Genomic DNA, 27,756 nt, shown 5'->3' on the forward strand with positions numbered 1-27,756 from the left:
CTATATAAAAAAGATCTTTGGCAAGTCGCTTAGGTCCAATGATTTGAAGATAATTTCATATGTTTCAAGTGCCTTCCGATGAACTCCACCTGGTAATGCTGGATGTAGACATTGAGCAAGGCGTTTGCCTATGGTCAGTTTTTTGGGTACTACCTGGTACTTTGCATTGTTTTGTAAAACCTTGAAGAAAATGTTTAAATGTAGATAAGAAAAAAAATTTCACTTTATTCCATTTTCTAGCATGTTATAAAAATTGTCACTATAGGCTTTCATTTTTGTCAGTTACATCGATATATATTTCATTTGAAATTTAAAATATTTATTAATTTGATTAAAAATATATCCATCCCATGTTAACAGAAATAGCATACTGTTAATGAAATAATACTTTCCAAAACAAATTTATAGAGAGGTTATTATATCTAGTGTCTTTGCTATGCATTTTAAGACAAATTTCTTTTCTAATAGTATGCTAAGATGCTTGATGTTAAAATAGTTATTGTAGGACCAAACCTTTCCCATATATCCTTTTAATACTTAAAAGCATTCTTAGTTAATAACAACAACAATTGCAAAACTATGGGTTCAAGGTAAGAAAAATTTCATCTGAGTTAAAAAGCAAAAAGTAAAAATGAAAAACCAAGAGTTGATCAGTAATGCTACTGTAATAAGTTTGGTTTAAACCAGATACATGAGGAAGGATCAATTCAAAGCCAAGCTCCAAGGTCTCAGTAACTACATATAGTTTCCTTTGTAAAAAGTACTGAATCATAGCTAAGGCTTAAAAAATTTAAAATTCCTTGCTGCTATATACATATCATTTGGAAAGGATACAACAGTTACAAGTTTCCACTTGCAGTTTTTCATTTTGTTGCCAGGAACTCCAGAACCATATCTGATGCTCAATTACAAAATTTATTAACCTTCATGGTTAGCATCTTTGCTTCCCAGTCTTGTGTTTTTATAGGTAATAACAATGACAATAACTATATTTTTTAAGCACTGTTGTATTTTCGAATTAGAATTTGAACAGTGCTAAACAATATGCATGGAAATAATGAAATACTATCAAAAGTAATGTTTAGTTATGATTGAATATTCTTTACTTCAAGATTTAGAGAAATCCAATAAGATAAACACAGATTTCTGATTTTTTACTCTTTTAATTAAATGCATAAAATAAACATACCTTGTTAAGTTTTCCAAGAGCTGATATCAAATCTGCCCATTCACTTGAGTATTCAAAATTCTTCAATGCTTTGTCAATTGCGGCTACATAGTTTCTGTATTTGGAGTCACTCAATAACTCCACTTCTTCTGTGTTCATCCTCCCACAGTGTTCCACTAAAGACTAGTTCTAAAGTCATGCAAAATCATTACCTACAAAAGAGTTTGCAGGAGGAATCAAGGTTACAAAGCAAATTACTGAAATGGGTTCATATGGTCCTACTACAAAGATATTGGCTAACTTGTAAATGTTTCATAAGTTAGAAGTGGTGAAGATTCTGGTCAGCTAGTTCACAGGTGATTGAAGTATTCAAAGAAAGCTCAATGATAACTAGATGTGCATTCCTTCCTACAGGTAAACTGGAAAATGCCTGAGAATTTAGGAATTAAAAAAAAAATTCCGACATTTATTCCAATTTAGAAATCATGTTATTTCTGTTACATTTGCTGATAGAATATTTCTTACATATATACCCTTCTACTTTGTCTAGATGCTAAAATAAAGTAAGACTTGTTAGATTGGAAACATCAAGGACATGGGTGGGATGACAATTTTGAAGATCATTTTATTTACTGGGCATCTAGCATGAAAGAATATTAGCTGTTTGAAATTAGATTTTCCTTTGAAAAAAACTGACAAGTATATGTGGACGTTTGAAAGTCCACGAAAAATTTGATATTCCTTTATAAACATCGTGACTCAATTTTAATTAAAAGAATAAAGAAGAGACAATGGATGATAACCAAGAGGCAATAAAGGCACTTCAGTTTCCTTTTTGTTTGTATTTGAATCCAGGTCTGCTCCATATTTACCAAGTGCTCTGCTACTGAGATACATTCCCAACTCTTCAGTTTCTTGTTTACTCTCTCTTATATCACTGGTTGTGGGCCAAACCAGCTGCCATATCATGAAGATACCTCAAGGAACTCTATGCAGAGGTCCCTGTGGTGAGGAATCAAGGCCTTGTCACAGTCCATGTGAGCCAGTCATCTTAGAACAGATCCTCCAACCCCAGCCAAGCCTTTATTTGACTCCACACCTAACAGACACCTTGAATGCCACTTAATAAGAGACCCCCAAATCAGAACTGCATAGCTTAATTTCTCAGATATATGACCAACAGAAAGTTCTGTTTTAGGCTACTGGGTTCAGGGTTAGTATGTTGCACAGCAATAGATAATTAACAGAATAGTAACAAGGACTTAATTGAGGCTTAACTGAAAAAAATCAATGTGGCTTCTCCTCCACATTCTTTGTATCCTGACTTCTAAACACTTGTACCTTTCCCAATAGCTATACTTGTGGATGTGTAGGGAGGTCTAAGAATGGGCCTCGCAGATATCAACACAATTCCATTGGGGTGAAAATAATCTTTTCAACAAGCAGTTTAAGATAACTGGATATTCCATGCTTAAAAAAATGAATTTGGCTCACTTGTACAAAAATAAACTTAAAATGGATCACAGATATGAATGTACCAATTAGAGCTATAAAACTCCTAAAAGAATATACAGGAGTTAATCTTCATGACCCCTTAGAGACAGGCAAGTCTTCTTAGAAACACAAGCAACAAAAGAAAACTTCTATAACTAATAAATGAATTCAGCAAAGTAGCAGGATATAAAATCAACACTCATAAATCTAATGCATTTCTATTCATAAGTGATTAATCCTCTGAAAGATAAATTAGGAAAACTCCCCCACTCACAATTGCCTCAAAACAAATAAATACTTGGGAATCACTCTAACAAAAGAGGTGAAAGACCTCTACAATGAGAACTACATAATGCTAAAGAAAGAAATTAAAGAAGATCTTAGAAGATGGAAAGATCTCCCATGTTCCTGCATAGGCAGAATTAATATTGTCAAAATGGCCATATTACCAAAAGTGCTATGTAGATTCAATGCAATTCCAATAAAAATTCCAATGACATACCTCACAGAAAAAAAGAAAGTAATCCTGAAATTCATTTGGAAAAATAAGAGACCCAGAATAGCCAAAACAATCCTTAGCAGGAAGAGTGAAGCAGGGGGTATCACAATATCAGATCTTAAACTATACTACAGAGCAACAGTAACAAAAATGGCATGGTGTTGGCACCAAAATGGACAGGTAGACTAATGGTACAGAATAGAAGATGCAGAGTGGAACCCACATAAATATAGTTATCTCATACTAGACAAAGGTGCCAAAAATATGCAATGGAGAAAAGATAGCCTCTTCAATACATGGTGCTGGGAAAACTGGAAATCCATATGCAGCAAAATGAAATTAAACCCCTATCTCTCACCCTGCACAAAACTCAACTCAAAATGGATCAAGGACCTTGGAATCAGACCATAGACCCTGCACCAAACAGAAGGAAAAGTAGGAGCAAATCTTCATCATGTCGGCTTAGGACTAGACTTCTTAACAAGACTCCCAAAGTGCAAGAAAAAAAAATCAATAAATGGATGGATTCAAACTAAAAATCTTTTTCTCAGCAAAGGAAACAATTAATAATTTGAAGAGAGAGCCTACAGAGTGGGAGAAATCCTTACCACACGTACTTCAGATACAGCACTAATCTCCAGAATTTATAAAGAACTCAAAAACTTAACACCAAAAAATAAAAATAACCCAATCAATAAATGGACTAAGGAACTGAGCAGATACTTCACAGAAGTGATTCACAAGCGATCAACAGATAAATGAAAAAATGTTCAACGTCTCTAGTAATTAGAGAAATACAAATTGAAACTACCCCGAGATCTCATCGCATCCCAATTAGGATGGCTATTATCAAGAATACAAGCAACAATAGATGTTGGCGAGGATGTGAGGGAAAAGGTACACTCATACTTTGCTGGTGGGATTGCAAATTGGTGCAGCCACTCTGGAAAGTAGTGTGGAGATTCCTCAGAAAATTTGGAATGGACCCAGCTATTCCACTTCTTGGTTTAGGACTTAAAATCAGCATAATACAGTGACTCAGCCACATCGATGTTTATAGCAGCTCAATTCACAATAACTAAGCTATGGAACCAAGCGTGGTGCCCTTCGACAGATGAATGAATAAAGAAACTGTGGTAATATATACACGATGGAATATTATTCAGTCAGGAAGAATAAACTTATGGCATTTGCAGGTAAAAGGATGGAGCTGGAGAATATCATGCTAAGTGAAATAAGCCAATCCCCAAAATCCAAAAGCTGAATGTTTTCTCTCATAAGTGGATGCTGATACATAATGGGGAGGAGGTAAGAGAAGAATGGAGGAAATTTGGATTGTGTAGAGGGAAATGAGGGGGGAAGGAAAGATGGTTAGAATGAGACAAACATCAGTACCCTATGTACATGCATGATTATATGAATGGTATGACTCTACATTGTGTATGACCAAGAAATGAAAAGTTGTACTCTATTTGTGAGCAATGAATCAAATTGCATTCTGTTGTCATGTATAACTAAATAGAACAACAATAAAAAAGAATATAATATAAATTAGACTTCATCAAATTAGGGCTTCTGTGCTACAAAGATACCACCAAGAAAGTGAAAAGACATCTGAAAGGAGAAAATATATCTCCCACATATCTGACAAGGTACTTGAACTAGATATATAAAGAACTTTCCCCAAGTCAATGCTAAAAGGAAACATAATTTAAAAATGGGCAAAGGATATGAATACATTTCTACAAAGAAAATATACAAATGCTCAGTAAGAACATGAAGTAACATCATTATCAATCATCAGGGAAATGCCAATCCAAACTGTGAGATTATATTTCACACTCCCTCGGATGGCAATAATGATAGTGATGATGATAACAATAACAATAACAGACAATAGCAAGTGTTAGTCAAGATACTGGAAAACCGGAATACTCATAAACTTCTGAAGTGAGTACTAATTGGTACAGCTACTTGGAAAAATAGTGTTACAGTTCTCAAAAGGTTAAACATAAAACTATCACAAGGCCCAGCAACTCTACTGCTAGGTAAGGTATAGATCCACCCTCCCTATCAATGAAAACATATGTTTGCTCAAGAATCTTTACATGAATGTTCACAGAAGAATTATTCATGAGAGCCCAAAGGGAGAAATAATCCAAATATCTGTCAACTGACACATGGATAAATAAGCAGTTCCATTGCCAATTTATAGTTTCTGTCACTTTCAAAAACTAGATTTAACCATAAACAAAAAATATTCAGAGAAATACATGTTTCACATATAAAAGACTGGCATACTAAACAAAGCCAAGCTCTAGTAACTAATAAATAGTGACATATGGAATGAAAGGCTAGAATGAATACAAAATGACATATTTCTAGTTTTGTTTCTGAGAAATCAGAAGAATAGCAAAATTAAACTCAGGGAAAATGATTGGATTTTTCTATGTATGTGAAATTAGTTATATAAAATTCTGATCAATAAACTAAAAATGTACTGTTCTGGTAGTCAATGGAGTAAACCACATGCATAGGTTTTATAAACAGGGATAATTTTTTCTTCATTTCTTAGCAAAATTTCTAGAATAAGAACATTCAATTAGAATATATACAATATTTGGTGCATGAATATTAATCTGGAAAGCAGTTTAATAATAATTTCTACTAGTGAAAATAGGTAACTGGGTGTAGTGGCACACACCTGTAATCCCAGTGACATGGGAGGCTGAGGCAGGAGGATTGTAAGTTCTAGGTCAGTCTCAACAACTTAGTGAGGCCCTAAGCAATTTAGCAAGATCTTGTGTCAAAATGAAAAATAAAAAATAAAAAGGGCTGGGAATGTAGCAGCTCAGTGGTTAGATTGAACCCAGCCCACTTCAACCCTGCAAAAAAAAAAAAAAAAAAAAAAAAAAAGAGTTCACACTATTATCTCCAGGTATATATCCTTTAGGCAAAATTTTTGATTTGGTGTGCAAAAGACAACCAATATGACCAGCAAACTTTATGGACTTTGTAACTACTGAATGTTTCTATGGTTATAAAGTTGAGTGAGGCGAGAAATTTGAAATAGGTTACTATTTATTTAACCAAAAATTCTAAATATTTAAATATGATTAAAAAGACTTCCTAGAGTTCAGGATAAATATTACTCTCAGATTAAAAGTAAAATCTTACGAAAAGAGATGAAAAATGAGAAAGAACATTCTGTTGAAGTTTTATTAACATAGCTGCAACATAAATATGTGCATATATTAAAAAAAAAACAAGATATATATGTATAAATGTGTGTGTGTGTGTGTGTGTGTGTGTGTGTATGAGAAAAGACTATGACCAGGGTTTGAGACTAAAATGTTGCTTATGCTTCCCTAGTGATTTTAATGCAAATAAAATTCTTCATTATATATCATAAAATAAAAAGATGCATCATATTTTAACTTTTCATCTAATATATAACAGAAATTCTAGTTCTTAGGTATTTTCCCCTCCATATTTTATTGTAAAATGGCTTAGATCAGTACTTCTCAAACTATCTGTAGTGAAGGAGTAGTTTTTCTCCTGTAATTCATTATTGACTCTACTTTTCTAAAATGTAAAACTACATACTTAGTTGTTGCAGCACAAATCTTGTTGCCAACAAGATTTCTAAATGTTTCCTTTCACCTCTGAGTTCAACTCATCATGTTCTGCTAACAAAAAGTTTGTGAAGGAGCCACATACTACTCTTTGAACCACTGACTTAGATCATAATGCAAATACAACATTTCCCATATTGTATCAAGAAAACTTTATACTATGACTCTTCTGCAGAAAATTCATAGGATACAGAAAAAAATGCAATAATAAAGGAGTGTTTCATAGAAACCCCAGGCCATAAAAAGGTAGTAAAAAATAGATCTTCCAAGCACTGGAGTTGAAGTCAAGCTAGTCTGAGTAAAATTGCAGTTCTAATGTTTACTTAGCAGCTTTATAACCCTGAACAAAGTGCATAAGTTTCTCAAACCTTAGTTTCCTCATCTGTAAAAGGAGATAAGACTAGCCTCAATGGTCAGAATTAAATAAGTAACATGTTGAAGTTATCAGAGTGCTCAGGACATAAAAAAATACTCAAAAAACATTATTATCAACATTACTTCTCATAAAATCAAAGAGATAATAGGAAGCAAGTATGTTAATTACGAGAGTAAGTACATTATAATTAAGCATCAGATGTGGCTCTGAACTTGGCAGCAAATTAGAAAACTGGACTGACTCTATTCTATATTGAATGATTTCCTGAATGCAAATGAAAATGTAGTGTTACGGCCAAATATGCTATCTTACAACTTTATTAGATCATACATATAGTTTGCTTTCTACATCTGTGAGTTCTGTATCCATGGAAACCAACCATGGTTGAAAATATCTACAAAAAAACTGCATATTAACCAAACACACCCAGAACTTTTTTTGTGGGGGGGGGATGCTAGGGATTGGACTCAGGGCCTCTCTTGCTAAGCATGAGCTCTACCACTGAGCTATATACTACTAGCCTCCTACAGACTTTTTTTCTTGTCATGAGATTCTCTAAATAATATAGGAATTATTTTATATATGACATTTCACATTATATTAGGTATTATAAATAATCTAGAAATGATTAAAAGTTACAAAAGGATGTGAGTAGGCTGTATGTAAATATAATTTCATTTTACATAAGGAACTTGATTATCTGCATATTTTGGTATGGGGTGACTCCTGGATCCAATACCCTGCAAATACCAAGGAACAACTGCATTTAACATACCTATTTGATGAATTTTGAGTAATGCATGCACCCATAAAACCATCACCACAATCAAGATTCCTCACCATACTTATAATACAGAACATTTTTGTGATCCTAAACACTACTGAACATTTCTATCACCTCCATCAAATGAAACTAAAATAAAGTCTCAAATTTACTTCCTAAGAGATAAAACAAACTGGTTAATATAACAACATGCTATAGTTTGAATATCTCCACCCAAATTCATGTTGAAATTTAATACCTACCCTGAGGTATAAGAGGTGGAACCAGGTGGGACCTTTAAGAGGTATTTAGCTCATTGGGACTCTGCAAAGGATTAATTCATTCATGGATTAATAGGTTATCTCCAGAGTGGGTCTGTTATAAAAACCAGTTTGGTTCTCTCTTGTATATGCCCCTCTCACCATTTGATTCCCTGGTTGTCTCAAAACTCTATAGAGTTTCCATCAGCAATAACTTCACCACATGAGACCCCTTGACTTTGAACTTCTCAGCATCCAGAACCATAAGCTGAAGGAACCTTTATTCTTTATAAATTACTCAGTGTATGGGATCCTAATTAGAATAAGATATAGTCTATATTTGTATAAATAAACCAAAATAAATTCTACTGTCATTTATATCTAAAAAGAATAAAATAAATAAATTATTCAGTATATGGTATTCAGTTGTAGCAACATAAAATGGATTAAGAGTGGGAAACTTGAAATAAATAAAAAAATTTAATTTGTTTTTTCTTAAAGTGAAACAAGTAAATCAAAATGGCATTTGCAATCTTTCTTCCAGGAGCCACTAACAGCTTTTCTGACTTTATCTATAGTTCCGGTTTATAATTTAGTTGCATTTTGTTCTTTCAGACTTATAACTCAGATAAAGTGGTATGAATTTTCATAAAACATGATTTATGTACTGTTGTAGCTCTCAAACACACAAAAAAGTGAAATAGCTATTTATAGAAAAATAAAAAGTCATATATTTCCCTGGGGAAATCAGCCCCTATGAAAATTATCAGGGAGTACAGAATTGTTTCCACTTGATGGTGTAAAAAGATGAAATTTAAATAAGAATACTGCATCAGAGCATCTGAATTTCAGAAAGTTTTATTTAAATGGTTATACAAAGTGAGTAATCCTTATTTCATAACTGGCACACAAAGACACTTTGGCTATTTTGTCACCAACTGAACCCACCTCTTCCCTTTATTCTTTGCCATGAAAGAGAGGAAGGTTGAAAAGAGAAAGAAATATTCCTAATTAATCAATTCTAAAGATATATCTAGGGAGGAAATGTTTTTGTCATATCCCCAAAATATAAATGAATGCAGTACCACCAAGTACTGAGCAATAAGGAAAAAATTCTTCTTGTTGATTATGAAAAAGAAGAATAAAGCTATACATTAGGTACATGTTCTTTCCAAATGCTTTTGACTAAGTAAAAAAATCATCATTCAGTAATTGTTACCATCTGACAAGTAAATGTGAGAGTTATTAAATCTATTTCATTTTGGTTAAAAGTTCTGAGTTCAATATTGACACTGTCAGTAAACAATCTTTAGCAAATCACGTATTTAACCAACTCATAAAGCAGGTTACTCCAGAAAAGTGGAAACTTTCCTGAAGCACTATCCTTCCAGGACACCACATGTACAAGGGCCACTTGTGATCTGTATTAACCAAAGTCAATGGTCAGTTCTACAGTGCCTCATCTTACCCCTCAGCAGTATTCAACACTTTGTTCTTGGCTTCCAGGTCTCTTCACTCTCAAGGCTCCTATCTGTTAGTCACTCTTCCAGTCTATGTTGGCTCTTCTATTCAGTTTTAAATGCTGAAGTACTTCAGGCTCAGTCAACAATCCTCCTTTCTTCTCTCCCCACAGGTTATTTCCTCCAGTTATAACTTTAAACAGCATCTATTAACTGATGTGTCCTAAATTTATAACCACCACTTTTCCTCTTCTATTATTCTAACCAGTTAAAGCTGACTTTAGCACACTATTAAATTCCACTTCTATTCCTGAGCCTCTATAATCCATCTTCCACAAAGAAGTCAGAGATTCTTTAAAATCATACCCTGTCATTCCTTTCTTGGACACCTGTCATTGGCTTTCCTCTGAGTTTAGACTATCCAACCTCAAATATACCAAAAATTGTATATTGTAGGTATTTTATACCTGCTGTCCTCTACAGACTTTAGGTCAAGTTTTTATATGACAAATTTCTTCCCATACTCCTGTAATAACAAAACCTCAGAGAAGCCTTTTCTGATCAGCCTAAGCAACTGAATCAAGATCATACTCTTATCATCTACCTAAAATATCATGTGATTTCCTCGCTTGCTCTTGTTACAGTCTGAAATTGTCCTGTTTGTCTACTATCATCTCTCAATGGAATGCAAAAGCTATGAGGTCAGGACTTTATCTGACTAGTTCATTCTTGTATCAGTAGTCCTATAACAGTGGCTGATACATATAGGCCTCAAATATATATACATATATATATATATACAAATATATATACATATATATATATATAATTTTTTTTTTCTCTTTTGCTGTACTAAGGATCGAATCCAGAGCCTTAAGCATGCTAGGCAAACACTTTACCTCTGAGATACACTTCCAGGCCTTTTAAAATTTTAATTTCAAGCAGGGTCTCACTAAGTTGCTTAGGCTAACCTTAAATTTTCTATTCTCCTGCCTCAGTCTTCCAAGTAACTGGGATTATAGGCACAAGCCACCATAGTTGGCTCTTCAAATATATTTTGAATAATCTGTTAATGCCAACACAGTTCACAAACCATTTTGATTTGTATTCTCAGAGAAAAACTTAGTAGAAAAAAGCATACTGCCATTACTCTCCTTAACCATTGTAGCCACACTTGACCTCACTTCCTTATTTAACTACATTCATATGGCTGTTAAGTACTTTAAAAAAAACTAACAGAATCATCCAAGAACACCTATAAAAATGTGCTATACTCAGTTATTTAAAGACAAAAACAAGGACCTATTTTCTTAAGTAGAACCATGTAAATGTGGAGGATGTCATTCTGACTTTTGTGAAAGAAAATAAGGTATATTATGAAGTGTGACACACATTAAGTTTAAAAATTATATGCAAATCTCAAAAATTTTTAAAAGTTTACTTTTAAAATTTCTAATTGATAATAATCGTGCATATTTATGTGGTACAGTAATATTTCAATACATGAATACAATATCATATTAGGGTAACTATCATATCTATCACTTCAAATATTTATCATTTCTTTGTGTTAGGAACATTCAAAATCTTCTCTACTAGTTAACCTGCAATATATAATTAATTGTTTAGTTAACCTACTGTGCTACAGAATATTAGAATTTATTTTCCCTATCCATCTGCAACCTTGTACCTGCTTACCTGCTTACCTGCCATCCCCTTTACCACTCCCACCCCTGCCATTCCCTCCACCTCTGGAAACTTACTATTCCACTCTTGACTTCCATGAAATCAACTTTTTCTTAGTTTCCACTTGGAAGTGAGAACATGTGGTACTTGTCTTTCTCTGCCTAATTCACATACTATCTCCCAGTTCATCCATGTTGCAGCCAGTCACAGAATTTTCTATGGCTCAATTAATTCTACTGTGCATGTCTACCACATATTCTTTATCCATTTTTCAGTCAGTGAACACCTAGGTTGATTTCGTTATCCTCTTATTGTGAATAGTGCTGCAATAAACATGAAAATTCAGATATTTCTTTGACATACTGAGTTCCTTTCCTTTTGATATATTGCAAATAGTGAGATTGTTGCATGATATGGTGGATCTATTTTTGGTTTATTTTTACAGCTCTCTATACTGTTATCTACAGTGGCTGTACTAATTAATGTTCCCATCAACAGCATATAAGGGTTCCCCTTTTTCCATATATTTACCAGCATTTATTATTTTTTGTCTTTTTGATAATAACCATTCTAACTAGGGTGAAATGACATCTCACTGTGGGTTCAATTTGCATTTCCCTGATGATTAGTGATGTTGGCCACTTTTTTCACATACTTTTTGGCCATTCATTTATCCTTTTTTGATAAATGTTTATTTAGATCATTTTTTTTTGTACCAGAAATGGAACCCAAGGGTGCTTAACCACTGAACCACATTCCCAGCCCTTTTTAATGTTTATTTTTATTTTTTAAATATTGTTTAATTAGTTTATTTTTAAATTTGTTCTTTTTAGTTATACATGACAGTAGAATGTATTTTGACATATCACACAAACATGGACTATAACTTCCCATTCTTGTGTTTGTACTGTAGCTGTGGTGACAAAAATGGCATGGTATTGGCACCAAAACAGATGTGAAGACCAATGGAACAGAACAGAGACACAGAAACAAACCACATAAATACAGTTATCTCATACTAGAAAAAGGCACCAAAAACATACATTGGAGAAAAGATAGTTTCTTCCACAAATGGTGCTGGAAAAAGTGGAAATCCATATGTAATAAAATGAAATTAGACCCCTATCTCTCACCCTGCACAAAACTCAACTCAAAGTGGATCAAGGACCTAGGCATTAGACCAGAGACCCTGTACCTACCAGAAGAGAAAGTAGGCCCAAATCTCTATCCTGTCAGCTTAGGAACTAAATTCCTCAACAAGACTCCTAAAGTGAAAGAAATAAAATCAAGTATCAATAAATGGGATTTGATCAAACTAAAAAGCTTCTTCACAGTAAAGGGAACAATCAAGAACATGAAGAGAGAGCCTACAGAATGGGAGGAAACCTTGCCACCTGCACTTCAGATAGAGCATTAATCTCTAGGATATATAAAGAACTCCAAAGCCTAACATCAAACAAAACAAAACAAAACAAAACGAAAAAAACACCACACAAACATAACAAAAAACAACCCAATCAATAAACGGGCAAAGGAACTGAACAGACATGTCACATGAACAAACACTTCACAGAATAAGCAATATGAATGGTTAACAAATATATGAAAAAATGTTCAACATCACTAGCAATTAGAGAAATGCAAATTAAAACTACACTGAGACTCCATCTCACTTCAGTCAGAATGGCAATTATCAAGAACACAAATAAATGTTAGCAAGGATGTGGGGAAAAAGGCACACTCGTACATTGCTGGTAGGACTGCAAACTGATGCAACCACTCTGGAGAGCAGAATGGAGATTCCTCAGAAAACTTGGAATGGAACCACCATTTGACCCAGTCATTCCATTCCTCATCATATAACTAAAGGACTTAAAATCAGCATATAATAGTGACATGATCACATCAATGATCACAGCAGCTCAGGAATTCACAATAGCTAAATTATGGAACCAACCTAGGTGCCCTTCAACAGATGACTGGATAAAGAAAATGTGTACAGGGCTGGGGAGATAGTTCAGTCGATAGAGTGCTTGCCTTGCAAGCACAAAGCCCTGGGTTCGAGCCAGCACCACAAAAAAAAAAAAATGTGTACATATGCACAATGGAGTATTACTCAGCCATAAAGAACGAAATTGTGGCATTTGCAGGCCTATGGATGGAATTGGAGACTACCATGCTAAGTGAAATAACCTAAACCCAAAAAACCAAAGGCCGAATGTTCTGATACGTGGATGCTGACACAAAATAGGCAGGTGGTGGTGGTTCACCAAATTGGACAGGGGGGACTAGAGGAAAGGGAGGGGGCATGGAGATGGGAAAGACAGTAGAATGAATTGTACATAACTCTCCTTATGTTCACATATGAGTATATGACCAGTGTAACTCCACAGCATATATTTTTGAAACAAGGTCTCACTAAGTTGCTTGGGTCCTCACTAATTCCAGAGGCTGGCTTTGAACTTGTGATTCTCCTGCCTCAGACCCCTGAGCTGCTGTTATAGCTGCTGCCACTGCAATGGGTTAATGTCCATTTTAAAATATGATTGTTTTTGATATATTTTGAATATTAATTCCTTGTCAGATGAACAGTTTGCAATTATTTTCTCCCATTCTACAGATTGTCTCTTAACCTTGTTGTTTCCTTTGCTGTGCAAAAGATTTTTAGTTTGATATAATATCATCTGTTGGTTTTTCCTTTTTCTGCTTGTACTTTTGAATTTTCACTCAAAAAAATTTTTGCCCCCCCCCCCCAAATTTTTTTTGCCCAGGTCATTGTCTCAAAGTGTTTTTTCAATGTTGTCTTCTAGTAGTTTTGTTGTTTGGAGTCTTACATTTAAGTGTTAGATTCATTTTGAGATGATTTTTTAATGCAGTTTCCTAATATTTTAAGATAATACAATATGATCAAGTGGGTTTCATCCCAGGGATGCAAGGCTGGTTCAACATATGCAAATCAAAAAATTTACTTCACCATACAAATACAATTAAGAACAAGAATCACATGATCATTTCAATAGATGCAGAAAATACTTTTGACAAAAATCTAACACTTATTGGTGTTAAACTTACCTCAACATTATAAAGGTTGCATATGATAAACCCAAAGCCAGCATCATAATGGAGAAAAATGAATGCATTTTCTCTAAAATCAGGAACAAGACAAGAATGTCCATTCTCAATATTCTTATAATACAGTTCTTGAAATGCTACCCAGAGCAATCAGGCAAGAGAAGAAAATTAAAGGGATACAAATAGGAAAAAATAAGAAGTCAAAAATTGCTGATAACACAATTCTATATCTAGAAGAGAACCACCCCCCACAAAAAAAAAACAACCTCCACCAGAAGACTTCTAGAGCTGACAAATTCAGCAAAGTAGCAGAATACAAGATTGACATTTATAAATCAATAGCTTTCTTTTACAATAATTAATCTGCTGAGAAAGAATTGTGGAAAACTATTCCATTTACAATAACCTTAAAAAAAAAACCTTGGGAATAAATCTATTTAAAAAGGTGAAATAGCTCTACAATGAAAACTACAGAATACTGAAGAAAGAAATTGAAGCAAACCTTAGGAGATGGAAAGACCTCTCATGTTCTTGGACAGTGAGAATTAATATTTTCAAAATGGTCATATTACCAAAAGTGTTTTACAGATTCAATGTAATCCCCATTAAATGCCAGAGACAGTCTTCACAGAAATGGGGTGCAGGCGAGGGCAGGAAAAGAAGACCTAAAATTGATTTGGAAGAATAAAAGACACATAATAGCCAAAGCAATATTGAGCAAGAGGAGCAATTGAAATGGAACAAATGGAGGCATCACAATACCTAACCTCAAATTATACTATAAAGTTTAGTAACAATAAAAATATGGTACTGGTATTGAAACAGACATGAAGATAAGTGGAATAGAAGTCAAAGGAACAAACTCACTTAGACACAATTAGTTGCTACTTGACAAAGTTGCCAAAAATACACACTGGAGAAAAAAATGGCCTTTTTAACAATGGGGCTTGGAAAATTGGATATCCATATAAAGAAGAACCCTAACCCTGCACAAAAGACAAGTCAAAGTGGATCAAAGATCTAGGAATTACAGCAGAAACAGTGAAACTGCTAGAAGAAAACATAGGGTCAACACTTTGCTATATTAGTTCAAGCACTGACTTCCTTAACAAGACTCCTAAAGCTCAAGAAATAAAACCAAGAATCAATAAGCGGGACAGCATCAAATTAAAAAGCTTCTGCACAACAAAGGAAACAATAATGAGAAGAGAGAGCCTATAGAAGGGAGAAATATTTTGCCAGTTACTCCTCTGATGGGTTATTAATATCCAGAATACATGAAACAAACAAACAAAAAAAAAACCAAAACCTAAAAAAACAAACAAAAAAACAAAACCCCAATAATTCAATCAATAAATAGACAAAGAACTAAACAGACATTTCTCAAAAGAAATATAATTGGCCAACAAATATACAAAAATATGTTCAACATACCTAGCAATCAGAGAAATGCAAGTCAATACTACATTGAGATTTCATTTCACTCCAGTTAGAGTGGCAATTATTAAGAATACAAATAGTAATACATGCTGACATGGATGTGGGGAAAAAAGCACAGTCATACGCTGTTGGGAAGACTGAAAATTGGTACAACCAATCTGGATAACAGTATGGAGATTCCTTGAAAGACTAGGAATAGAACCATCATATGACCCAGCTATCCCACTCCTTGACAATTATCCAAAAGAAATAAAATCAGCATACTACAGTCAATATAGGAACAGGAACATTTATAGCAGTGCAATTCACAATAGCCAAGTTATAAAACCAGTCCAGGTGCCCATCAACAGATGAATGGATAAAGAAAACATGGTATACATACACAATGGAGTTTTACTCATCCATAAAGAATGAAGTTACGGCATTTGCTGGTAAATGGATGAAACTGGAGAATACCATGCTAAGTAAAATAAGCCAGGCTCAAAGTCAAGTGTCAAATGTTTTCTTTCATAGGAAAAAGCTAGAGCAAAATTAAGGGCAGGGGAGAGGGCTAGATCCCATGAACATAGGGGAGATCAGAGGAATACAGGAACGAGATTAAGGGGGAGGGTAGAGGGAAGGGAAATGAGAGGAATGGTGGAATAAAATTGACCAAATTATCCTATGTACACATATGAATAATCCACAGTGAATTACATCTTCATGAATATCTATCTATAAAGTACTACTTAAAAAAAAATAAACAGAAGTAATACCAGTAGAGTAGAGGAAGGGGAACAGGAGGAAGTAGGAAGAGAGGAAAAAGGAAGAACTGGAAACTGAAATGGAACAAATTAAGTTCATGCATGCATGGTTATGTCAAAAGAAACCCCATTATTATGTATAAGTAAATGTACTAATAAAAAATTTTAAAATTCTGTGATTTTTGGTACACATAAGCAATATGAAAAAAGTGATTTAGAAAATAGAAAACTGAGTATTAATTCACCTAAAATCATTCATTAATAGGTAACTAGGATTCTACTTTAAGTATCAAATAGTAAATAGTTATGTAACACATGCCCATGAGTTAGAAATTATCATCCTGCCTACAAAGCACACTAGCCATATAAACATTGTCTTTACAATATTCAAGGTGATGATGATAATTATACCAAAGTTGACAAGTGTCAAGTGTCAAGTAGTATGCTAAATAAACCATTCCGTGTGAATTATTCATGTGATGCTCATATCAAATCTATGAGGGATTTATGCATGGATTCATATGCATATAAAGAAATTAGTGTCTGAGTTCCTCAGAGAATAAGAACCAGGAAGATATCCAGCAGGCTGACTCCTGAAACTGGCCCTCAGTACCTTTCTGAGCTACTTTTCCCACATCTCCTAATTATGTCTTGGCATAACCTACCTCTTATGCTTATTCATTTTCCAAAAGCCTTTTCAAGCTATATAGATTTTCTGTTTTAGTGACTATGCTTTCTTTTTCTACTGCCATTTTTCTAAAACAACAAAAACAAAAAAAAACCCCAACTATAATTTACATAAGTACATATCTTTTATCATTCTTCCCAGTCCCCAATTTAAGTTTAGGAACCAATACTCAATTCTGAATAACCCCAACAGCTGACTGCTCAGGACTGATAGTGCTTAGGTTAAACTAAAATCTAAGGTAAAACTAAGATATGGAAGGTGGTTTGTTTGTTTTTTAGTTCTCTGTAAAGCACTGATTCTAATTCAATCAATTAGATGGCAGAGGTAGAAATACATACAGTATTAACAAAAGGACAATCTACTCCCCTGACAAAATAAATCCACAGAAGTAAAAATATGCTTCCAAGTGAAATGAAATCCTAGAGATCTTCAGGTTAAAAGAGCAACACAGGTGAGATGGTTCCCAAATTTAGGATGCCCAGGACAGATGTGAGATTCTTGGAGCAGAGGTATGCTTCAATTTACAGATATAATGTTAAGTGTTAGACACCACTTAGACATGAATAGTTGGTCAGGAATCTAAGAAACTACTTAGTACAGAACAGATTGGTTAATCAACAGTGCACGTCAGTGGTACCACAAGGTTTGACAAAATGGCTATTTCAGGACCCTTGCCTTAAACTCAGCTCTATAAACCATTCCTCTTACAGCAGGAGAAGGATAGGTAAATTCAAGAGAAAAGAACCAAAGGGCAAGGGTATGTTTTCTCAGAAGGGTCTAATTGCTAAGACCTCTTAAACAAGATCCTACACAAATGACATAGAACAGAGACTCCCAGACCAGGAAAAGAGGATGATTAAGACTGGAGACCACTGACCATTAATTCTGTAAACCAGTTCCAATTAGGATTTGTCAGCCATGTGAAGATGACCGAGAGTTGCTCTTAGGTTGTTAGCTAATGTAGTTTGTCCATCTAGAGCCAAGAGGTGATACTTGGGCAATATCACTCCTACCCCAATAAAACCTGGGACATAAAGAAGTGAGTTGTTACTTTCCTCTGAGAGAGGACCCACTCTCTCCCTGAAGGGTACTTTCCCCCATTTCTTCCTCTTCTAATAAACTTTGCCATACTTTTACTAAGTCTTGTGTCTTATTTGAAATCCTCAGATTAAGACATAAGAGCCAAGAATACAAAACAATCTTCATAAGATTTTATCTCAGATATGATCATATCTCAGTTATCATTAAGCATCCAAAGTATGATTCATAGGACCTAATAAGACAGGTTTTTTTTTTTTCCTCCTGGCAAAGATAGATAATTCATGAGAGTTGATCATTAGAAAGGGACAAAATAATGTACAGAAAATAAAATTTTCAAGTAAGTTTCCCACATTTAAGTGAAACCTACAAACATCACTGATAGTTCAATTACATATGTGGTCTAATAGTGTTAAGTATATTCACATTATTGTGCAATATCTCCATAACTTTTTTTAGTTGACAATGGACATTTATTTATTTATTTGCCATGCTGAGGATCCAACCCAGGGCCTGACACATGCCAGGCAAACACTTTACCACTGAGCCACAACCCCAGTCCCTAATAACTTTTTGTTCTTGTAAAATTGAAACTATCCATTAAACAATTCCCAATTTTGCCTGCCCCCAGTTTCTAGCAACCATCATTCTACTTTCTATTTACATAAGCCTGACTACGTTAGATATCTCATATAAGTGGATACCACATAGTGTTTGACTTTTCATTATGACTCTGCTGTTTCATTTAGCATAATGTCCTCAAGATTAATTTATGATGCAGTGTCAGAATTTCCTTTTTTGGGACTGAATGATACTCCACTCTACATGCATATTTTCTTTTGCTTATTCATTTATCCATCAATGCACATTTAGGTTGTTTTTACCTGTTGATTATTGTAAATACTGCTGCTATGAACATGGATGTGCAAATCTCTCAAGATTCTGCTCCCAATTCTTTGGGATACACATCCAAAAGTGGGGTTGCTTGATCACAGCATTAATTTTATTTTTAATTTTATTTTCAATTTTTTGAGTAACTATAATAATGTTTTCCATAGGAGCTATACCATTTCATATTATTAACAGCACACAGGTAGAGTTCTAATTTCTCTACCTACCTGCCAATATTTGTCATTTTGTTTTGCTTTTACAGTAGCCCTCCTAGTGGGTATAAGGGATACCTGTGATTTTGATTTGCATTGGGACCTTGAACATTTCACTTTCTTTTTCCTGGTAATAGGGATTAAACTCAAGGGTGCTCTACCACTGAGCTACATTGCTAATCCTTTTTATTTTTTGAGATGGAGGAGGGTGGTTTCCTAAGTTGCAGAAGTTGGACTTAAACTTGCAAACTTGCAATCCTTCTTCAGACTACTGAGTTGCTGGGATCACAGGTGTGCACTATCATGCCCAACAACTTTGAGTATTTTGTTTGTTTACTGGTCATTTATTTATCATCTTGGGAAAAATGTCCATTCTATTCAAGTCCTTGGTCTATTTTAAAATTAGGTGTTTGTTGTTGTTATTGAGTTGGAGTTCTTTATGTATGGATATTAGCCTCAAATACGATTTGTGAATATCTTCTCCTATTCCATACATTGTCTTTTCACTGCTGTGTCCTTTCATGCACAGAAATTAAGTTTGCTAAGGTTCTATTTGTCTATTTTTGCTTTTACTGTCATATCCAAGAAATCATCACAGAGCTCAATGTCATGAAAATTTTCTTCTGAGTTTTATAGTTTCAGGTCTTACATTTAGCTCTTTAATGCATTTAATTTTTGTATATGGTATAAGTGTCCAACTTCAATCTTTTGCATGTGGATATCCTGTTTTCCCAGTTTACTATTTGTTGGACAGACTGTTCTTTTCCTGTTGGGTGGACACACACCCTGTTGAAGACCACTTAACTATATACATTGGAGTTTATTTAGGAGTTCTTTCTTCTATTCCATTGATCTATCACACTGTTTAGATTATAGTCACTTTGTAAAATGTTTTTAAAGTCATTTATTGACATCCTATCTTTATTCCTTTTGTCTACATCTCAACGTATCTGGCTAGTATCTACTCAGCATTCAGGTCTCAGATTTTATCCACTCAGAGAAATCTTATCTGGTCAGAGGAAATCTTTTCCATTCACACATATACCTCCTTCCTGTAATGCCCATTATATACTCTACTTCCTCTGGCATAGAAGTTACCTTGCTTTATTGCAATTTAATTGTTATTCCCAGGAGTCAAAATTCCTATGACAGAAAAGCTTTCACAATCCTAGCTCCTTGAAAAGTGCTTGACCCATAATGAATAATCTATAAACATGATAAAAATTGAATGATAAAACAGAATATGCTCAGCTGGTAGAACGGATGAATAAGATCTAATTACTGAGGCAATCATCAAGAATTCAAGCAACAATAAGTGTTGGTGAAGATGTGGGGGAAAAACACATTGCTGATGGAACTGCAAATTGGTGCAACCAATATGGAAAGCAATATGGAGATTCCTCAGAAAACTAGGAATGGAACCAACATTTGACCCAGTTAACCCACTCTTTGGCCTATATCCAAAGAACTTAAAATCAGCATACTACAGTGACACAGTCATATCAATGTTTATAGCAGCTCATTTCACAATAGCTAAACTATGGAACCAACCTAGATGCCCTTGAATAGATGAATGGATAAAGAAACTGTGGCATATATATGCAATGGAATATTACTCAGTCATAAAGAAGAATGAAATTACGGCATTTGCAGGTAAATGGATGGAGTTGGAGAATATCACAATAAGCGAAATAAGCCAATTCCAAAAAACTAAAGGTCAAATGTTTCCACTGATATGTTGATGTTGATCCATAATGGTGGGGGCGGGGGTAAGGGAAGAATGGAGGAACTTTGGATTAGGCAGAGGCAGGGGAGGATAGTGGAATGAGAAGGACATTATTACCCTATGTACATGTATGATTGCACTAATGGGATGACACTGCATGGTATACAACCAGAGAAATGAAAAGGTGTGCATCAAAAAAAAAAATCTATTCATTGATTTAGAAAATGTTCAAGATACATAAACTAAATAAAGCAAGGTGCAGGACAGTGCTTATAACATGCTATCATTTATGTAAAAGGGAAAAATATATATTAATTTGCATATGCATGATCTGTCTCTAAAAAGAATACACAAGAGTAATGAATCTCATTACCTTCTGAAGGACAGGTGTTAACTGGGTAGATGAAGGGCAAAGGAGAAGCCTTTTCACCATATACACTTTATGCTTTTAAAATCACATGAATTATTCCCTACTTACAGTAACAAATTTAAAATTTAAATAAGTGAATGAATGATGTCCCTAAAGAATGAAGTAGTAACTGTGTGATTTATGACACTTCCTCTCTTCACCTCATAATAACTGAAAATTAGGATCTATATCATTTGGGGGGGGCGGGGAGTGGGGGTGGGTACCAGGGACTGAACACAGGGGCACTCTGCCACTGAGCCACATCTCCAGCCCTATTCTGTATTTTATTTAGAGACAGGGTCTCACTAAATTGCTTAACACTAACACCTCGCTTAAGGCTGGCTTAGAACTCGCGATCCTCCTGCCTCAGCCTCCCCTGGATTACATGCGAGCACCAGGCGGCCCTCGAGATCTATATCTTAAGTGCTACATCTGAACTCAGAGCCATCCCCTCCCCCCCAAAAAAAGCACGGAGACTAGGTTCATGGAAACTTGAGTCCTTATGACACAGAAGCTAGTTTGCAACAGAATGGGTGCTAGAAGAGACTTCAAGGTGGAAACTGCAATGTATTTCACTTTCATTTCTGTAGTATTCTACTTATTCAGACAGGTCAGCAGTAATTGTTGTATGGAAAGGACTGTTTACGGGTGTGAATATCAGGAAATGAGGATCACTGGAAACCAGTGTATGAATGTGACTAAATAATAAGCAGTACATATTTCTCAACATGCAATATCTATACTACTCATTGTGGTTTTGAAAAGAATATTCAAAGATATTGAACTGAGACTTCCCACCAACTGCTGGAACTTGCCAAACACACGAGCAAGCTGCTTTGGAAGTGGATTCTTCACAAACCTTTAGATGACCGAAGCTCTGGCTAATGTCAGATTGCAACTTCACAAAAACTCAAGCTAGAACTTCACAACCAAGCAACTCCCCATCCAGTCCAACAAATTGTGAAATAATTGTTTTAAAAAACTACAATTAGAGATAATTTGTTACACAGCAATCCATGAAAAGGCTTATTCTCAAATAATACTTTCCTTCGAAAAACTTCTGTAACTTAAAAAGTCATTGCATAAACAGATTTTGTCAAACTAAAAGCATCAAGTTATATAAACAGGTAGGCTTGGAGCATAGTGCTTTGAAGACAGCAATAAAATGTCAGATGCCGTAAAAATGATTATGTTGCTGGAGTCCCTCTTTCAGACTCAGAGGCGAACTCCTAAATGGTGGTAACACTGTACACAATATGCATATCATTTAAATATATATATTTCTTACAAAATGACCAGAGATAGATTTAAATCAAGTACTATATTTAACTTTTTTCATTAGGAGGAGAAAAACTTCTTTTCAGGAAATTTGAAAAATGAGACACAATGTTAAGATATATGTCAATGTATGGAAAATCCACCATGCCAGTTAGATCATATAAAAACAAAGAAAAAGCATAAATCAGTTGTCTGGGATGGTATTTGTGGTATATGAAAAATTCTAGAAAATTTGTCTGGAAAATTGGATGAGAATAACATATTTTAAGTGTTTCAAATAGCTGATATTTTATAGCACCTTTTCATAAAAAGCAACTGAAAATGGCTGATGATTCCAATGGGATAAGAGGACTGTGCTAAGTGATAATTGAGAAAGTTATTCCCTCTTCATTCTTGTTCAATTACTCTGACTGAATCAAGAAAAAAGTCTCAAGTTTGGTGCTAGGATATTATCAACACCACTGAAATTCTGGCTAGTCTCCCTTTTAAACAAAGAACAGAGTCTCAGGTTAAAGCCTTTAGAGAGCAACATTTTCTAGCTAGAAACTAACAATGTTTTGTTTTCTTTATTTTTACCTATATGTCTATCTTCTGTTTATGGCAAATGCTACCTGCTTTTAATTCACAGTTCAAATTTCTTTTAAAAATAATTTTCATAATCACATTGATGTAAGCAAATGGTATATAGGAAGAATGCAGATATGGCCAAAAATTTGAAGATTATATGACAATGACTTAAGTTTCAAAAATAATTATTCTTTTAGATAACAGCACTTTCTATGTTCATGCCACTGGTTTAGCTATTATGATGGACAAAGAAGGATACTTAAAAATATATAAGAAAGCCAGAAGAGGGGGAAATTATTTTGAAACAAGGTAATTAAAGAATTCACAGAAAAGGTGGCATTTGAGCTAGGACTTGAAAGACAGGTTTAATTTAGATATCATGGTGAAGAGAATTCTAAGAGAAAAAGCATAACAATGTAGACCTAACTGTTGGCACATTCCAAATCTTGGTTTTGATGGTGGTTACATGCTCATGTATAAATGTTAAAACTCACTGAAATATACCATAAAATGGGTGCACACTACCGTATCTAAATTTTTCCTTAATAAATTTGATATCATCTTTGATATAAACAATGAAAAGTCATTGCGGTTTCAGGTTTAGAGAGCTTGGAGAGGTGAAGTAAATGCAATAAAGAGAAAATGGAAATCACAACTTTGAATCAAAAGGATTTATTTTCATATAACAATTCTCAATAAAAGCTGTTAGCTATTAGTTTTACAATACAAAAATATTAGCTTTATACTGCTACGTAATAATTCTGTTTCAAGAAGAGAACTTACCTGATTTAAGACTTAACAATTAAAATTAAATGTTGTCCCCAATCCTCTCCTCAAGCAAATCTATACATTGATAGTTCTCACTCCTAATAAAGTAACATAGAACATCTACATGGGTTGTATACTAATAACACCTAAGAGAATTTAGGAAAATAAGATTGTATTCAACACTTGTATACTGTTTATAAGCAATTTAGAAATAACTGACTCATAATTTGTTTTAACCTTTAGCTCTTTCTGATGGCTTAAACTTTTGAAATTATGTAGTTATTAACTATTAAGCACATTTCATAGTTTTATGAATTCATAGGTAGAAGGAGAAATCATTATGGTAAAAGTAATGTCATTATCAACAAGTCTACTTGTTGGCACCTTAAAATGCCATTCTGAATAAAATCAATAAAACCATAAAAATCAAGTTCAAAACATGAATTGATTATAGTTAAAGAAAAGCATCAATAGACCAAAAAGGAAGATATTCTTTTGACATAAAATAAAGTATTAAGATTCACGAGAGATATGTGCATCCTTAATATTTTACCATGGAAAACATAATTCTTTTGTTACAGCAATGAGTTGCAACTAGATCTTATGACCCAGAAAGCTTAATTTGACAACAAAAAAGGCATAATGCATGGAATTTTACAATTGATAGTAGACATAGCTCAAGTGCAATGATTTCAAATTGGTTTTCTATGTAATTATATTCTAAGAGATGTTAACAGGTCAGCCATGAGAAAACAGGCTTTCTGCCTAGATAAATTTAGGAAATGCTATAATAACCTTCTGGAGTTTATATACATGTAAGCATAGCAGTAAAAGTTTTGAGGAGTCTGCCTTCATAAAAATCAAAATTAAATATAATCCAGTAAGTTCCCAAATCATGTCATGCAACATTCTTCATGGGAAAGAAACCTATTAAATTGCTTTGTATTGTGTTCTGGGGAAACATCAGTTTGGAAAATCTTGGTCTTTTCAAATTCTCTAAAGTCAAAAACGAGAGCTAGCATGTGCAACGCCCTGGGTTTTGTTCCTAGCACATGCAGAACACACATAAACGCCCACCCCAATACACACACACAAAAGAAAAAAAAAAAAAGAAGGTCTATAATGGATTAGGGTATAGTGGTAGAGAGCATGAAGTCCTGGGCTCCCATCCTAGCACTGCCTCCTCCCCAAAAAAGAAAAACCAAGAAACAGAAGTAATCAACAAAGGGACAAAAACTAAGGCCTAGGGAGAATAAGCTGGTTAACGAGTATAATGAAGAACTTGGACCTCATCTCTTCATCCTCAGGTAAGAGGTCTTGTTCCACTTCAAATACAAAATGGGACTCCTTTGACTGCATAGTCAATGTTAATTGATAACATTAAATTTATGTTTAACATTTTAATTATGGCATCATATTTTCTGATTTATTAACTAAGGTGTTTTTTAATTCTTTCTTCAAAAAATTGAATAATCAAGTCTACCTGGGGACTTATTATTGCTTAGCAATCCTGAGAAATGATTAAGCTTGACTGAAATAATTAAAATAAGACACTTGGACTACCTGTGGTTGTAGTTGACAAAACTTTTGTCAACTTTATCACTGTGTTGACCATGAAGCAGTGACTTAGAACATAATGCTGACATGTTATTCATAGAAGGCCATATTAATATTTACAAGTAAAATTAAAATATAAGAATTTATGCCTGCATTATCAAAAGCCAACATCAAAAGTTTGTTTGTTTTTTTTTTTCCCAATAGTTCAGGGATTACGTTTCTTATTTTTTGTGGTGGCCCAAAATGTTTTTCATTGTTTTAACTACAGTCTGTAAATTAGGCGTTTCCAATCTTTATCTTTCTTATACTTCATAGAACTCTAAGATAAGGTAAGATTAATTGAAACACAACTTGGCTTAAAAAAAAAAAAAAAAAAAAAAAAAAAAAGACAGCGAGAGAAAAGAGAAGAAAGCACACTTGTGAGCCATTCTGGGCCCCTCAGGGTAGAAGAAGGGAGGAAAGGGAACAAGTAACTATTGTTATGTTGCAACTTCAAAAGACTTTGGAAATCAAAGGTGATTAATTGTTAACAACTTCCGTAAGACTATTCCGGCTTCCTCTTAATAAACTTCGGTACTCTTTTCTAACCCCTTACTTGGGAACACTGACCGTAACTGACATTCATTCTCCCTACTCAAAAAAGAACCCACCAGACCAACTAGACCACAGGAAGCCTCGACTCCTCCAACAAAGAGGCTACTCCGCGCGCCTGTACAGCACAGGTGTGACCTCTACCCCAGCCTTGCGCACTGCTCGGCCCCAGCGCTGAGGCTTGGGTCAGGTCACCCGACGCCCCGGCCCCGCCTCCGGTCACCCCCGCCCTGGGCCACCCTCGCGCCTCCACCTGGCCCCGGCTCTCGGTTCCCTGCGCAGCTCCCGAATCCCCGGAAACCAGAGGTCGGGTGGCGGCGTCGCGGCTCCAGGCGGGGCCGCGGCTACACCCCCGACGCCACAGCAGCCAGACACCGCGGAGCATCCCCGTGGCTCAAGAACAAGCCGGGCCGAGGAGGCTGCTCGGAACTGGCAACCTGCCTCGCGACCGCGCTGGGGGCGGAGACGCTGTTACCTGCGGTGGACTCGGCCGCTCCCCGCCGGCGCCGCTCTCCTGGCAACCGCGACAGCGACACGAAGGCCCAGAGCCGAAGGGCCTAGTGACAGCTCCCAGCGTGCACCGCGCGCGCCCACGCCGGCGTCGACGTTGACGGCCCTCGATCCCGCCCCTGGACCGCTCCTTGCCTGCTGACGCTAGCTGGTGCTACAGCGCCCTCCAGTGTATATTAGGGGGAAGCGATCACGAGGAGTGGATAGGGAAAGGGTTTTATTTAGCAGGTATTTTGTAGGAGAGTTTGAAGGGATTATGGGAATAACAAACGGATTTTAAGTATCATTTAAGTAATTCTTTAAGTAGAGGTAGAATTATTGTTCTTTAATAATTTAAAGAATTATGAATATTTTATATTAATAACTTCAGGTTCAGAGAGGGCCTGCGTGAAGTTAGGAGAAGAATAGTTGATATCTTTGGACTCTGAGTCTAAAGCCCTTTTAATTATATCAAATTACTCCAAGAGGGATTGCACCTTTTTGCCCAGACTATAGAGGGAAAACAATAAAAGAACGTTTTTACAAATATGTGACTCTCTATATAAAATATAACAATCTTTTAAACTAATAAAACATCAATTTTTAAGAACATGCTGTTTAAAAAAAACACGCTGTTCTAAGAATGTTACCTATTTCGATGTTAATATTTAAGCATTTGACAACCTTGGAGGTTAAAGATGGAATAGGAGATGAAACGATTATCATGGATAAAATAGATGAAATAATTAAGAACTAATAGAAATTTATTTTTTACTAAGTTTTACTATGTTAATTTATTTTTGCTAAATTATTCTGATGGAACAAGAATTTTTGCAGCAACACGGTAAAGTCTAAAACTCCAAATACTGATTATAGAAAATTTGTCTTAAGTTAGTATCTTTAGAAATTCTAAAGGAGTTTTTAAAAAAATTTTTTATGCTTCAAG

The 27,756-nt window shown here is 34.9% G+C and overlaps 2 protein-coding genes across 10 annotated transcripts in view; both read right to left on the bottom strand.

Moving 5' to 3' along the window:
* Positions 1-136, bottom strand: part of Dop1a (DOP1 leucine zipper like protein A) — a 79,911-nt gene extending 79,775 nt beyond the window's left edge. For all 9 annotated transcript variants that reach the window (XM_047559576.1, XM_047559578.1, XM_047559580.1 and 6 more), the window contains exon 1: positions 1-136. The gene's annotated coding sequence lies outside the window, so the exon portion shown is untranslated.
* Positions 1-26,882, bottom strand: LOC124989248 (protein dopey-1-like). Its single transcript, XM_047559184.1, has 3 exons — positions 26,797-26,882; positions 1,190-1,380; positions 1-180 (listed from the first exon to the last, which is right to left on the bottom strand). The coding sequence occupies exons 2-3, from the start codon at positions 1,325-1,327 to the stop codon at positions 1-3; spliced, it is 318 nt and encodes a 105-aa protein (XP_047415140.1). The 5' UTR covers positions 1,328-1,380; positions 26,797-26,882.
* Between the last annotated feature and the right edge of the window lie 874 nt (positions 26,883-27,756).

This window comes from Sciurus carolinensis, chromosome 7 (genome assembly GCF_902686445.1).
Source record: "Sciurus carolinensis chromosome 7, mSciCar1.2, whole genome shotgun sequence".
NCBI classification, from domain to species: domain Eukaryota; kingdom Metazoa; phylum Chordata; class Mammalia; order Rodentia; family Sciuridae; genus Sciurus; species Sciurus carolinensis.

Excerpts from the sequence above, each read along its gene's own strand:
- LOC124989248 (XM_047559184.1), bottom strand. The coding sequence starts at position 1,327 with ATGAACACAGAAGAAGTGGAGTTATTGAGTGACTCCAAATACAGAAAC. Across the intron at positions 181-1,189 it reads CTCTTGGAAAACTTAACAAG|GTTTTACAAAACAATGCAAA; the intron begins GTATGTTTATTT and ends ATTTTCTTCAAG.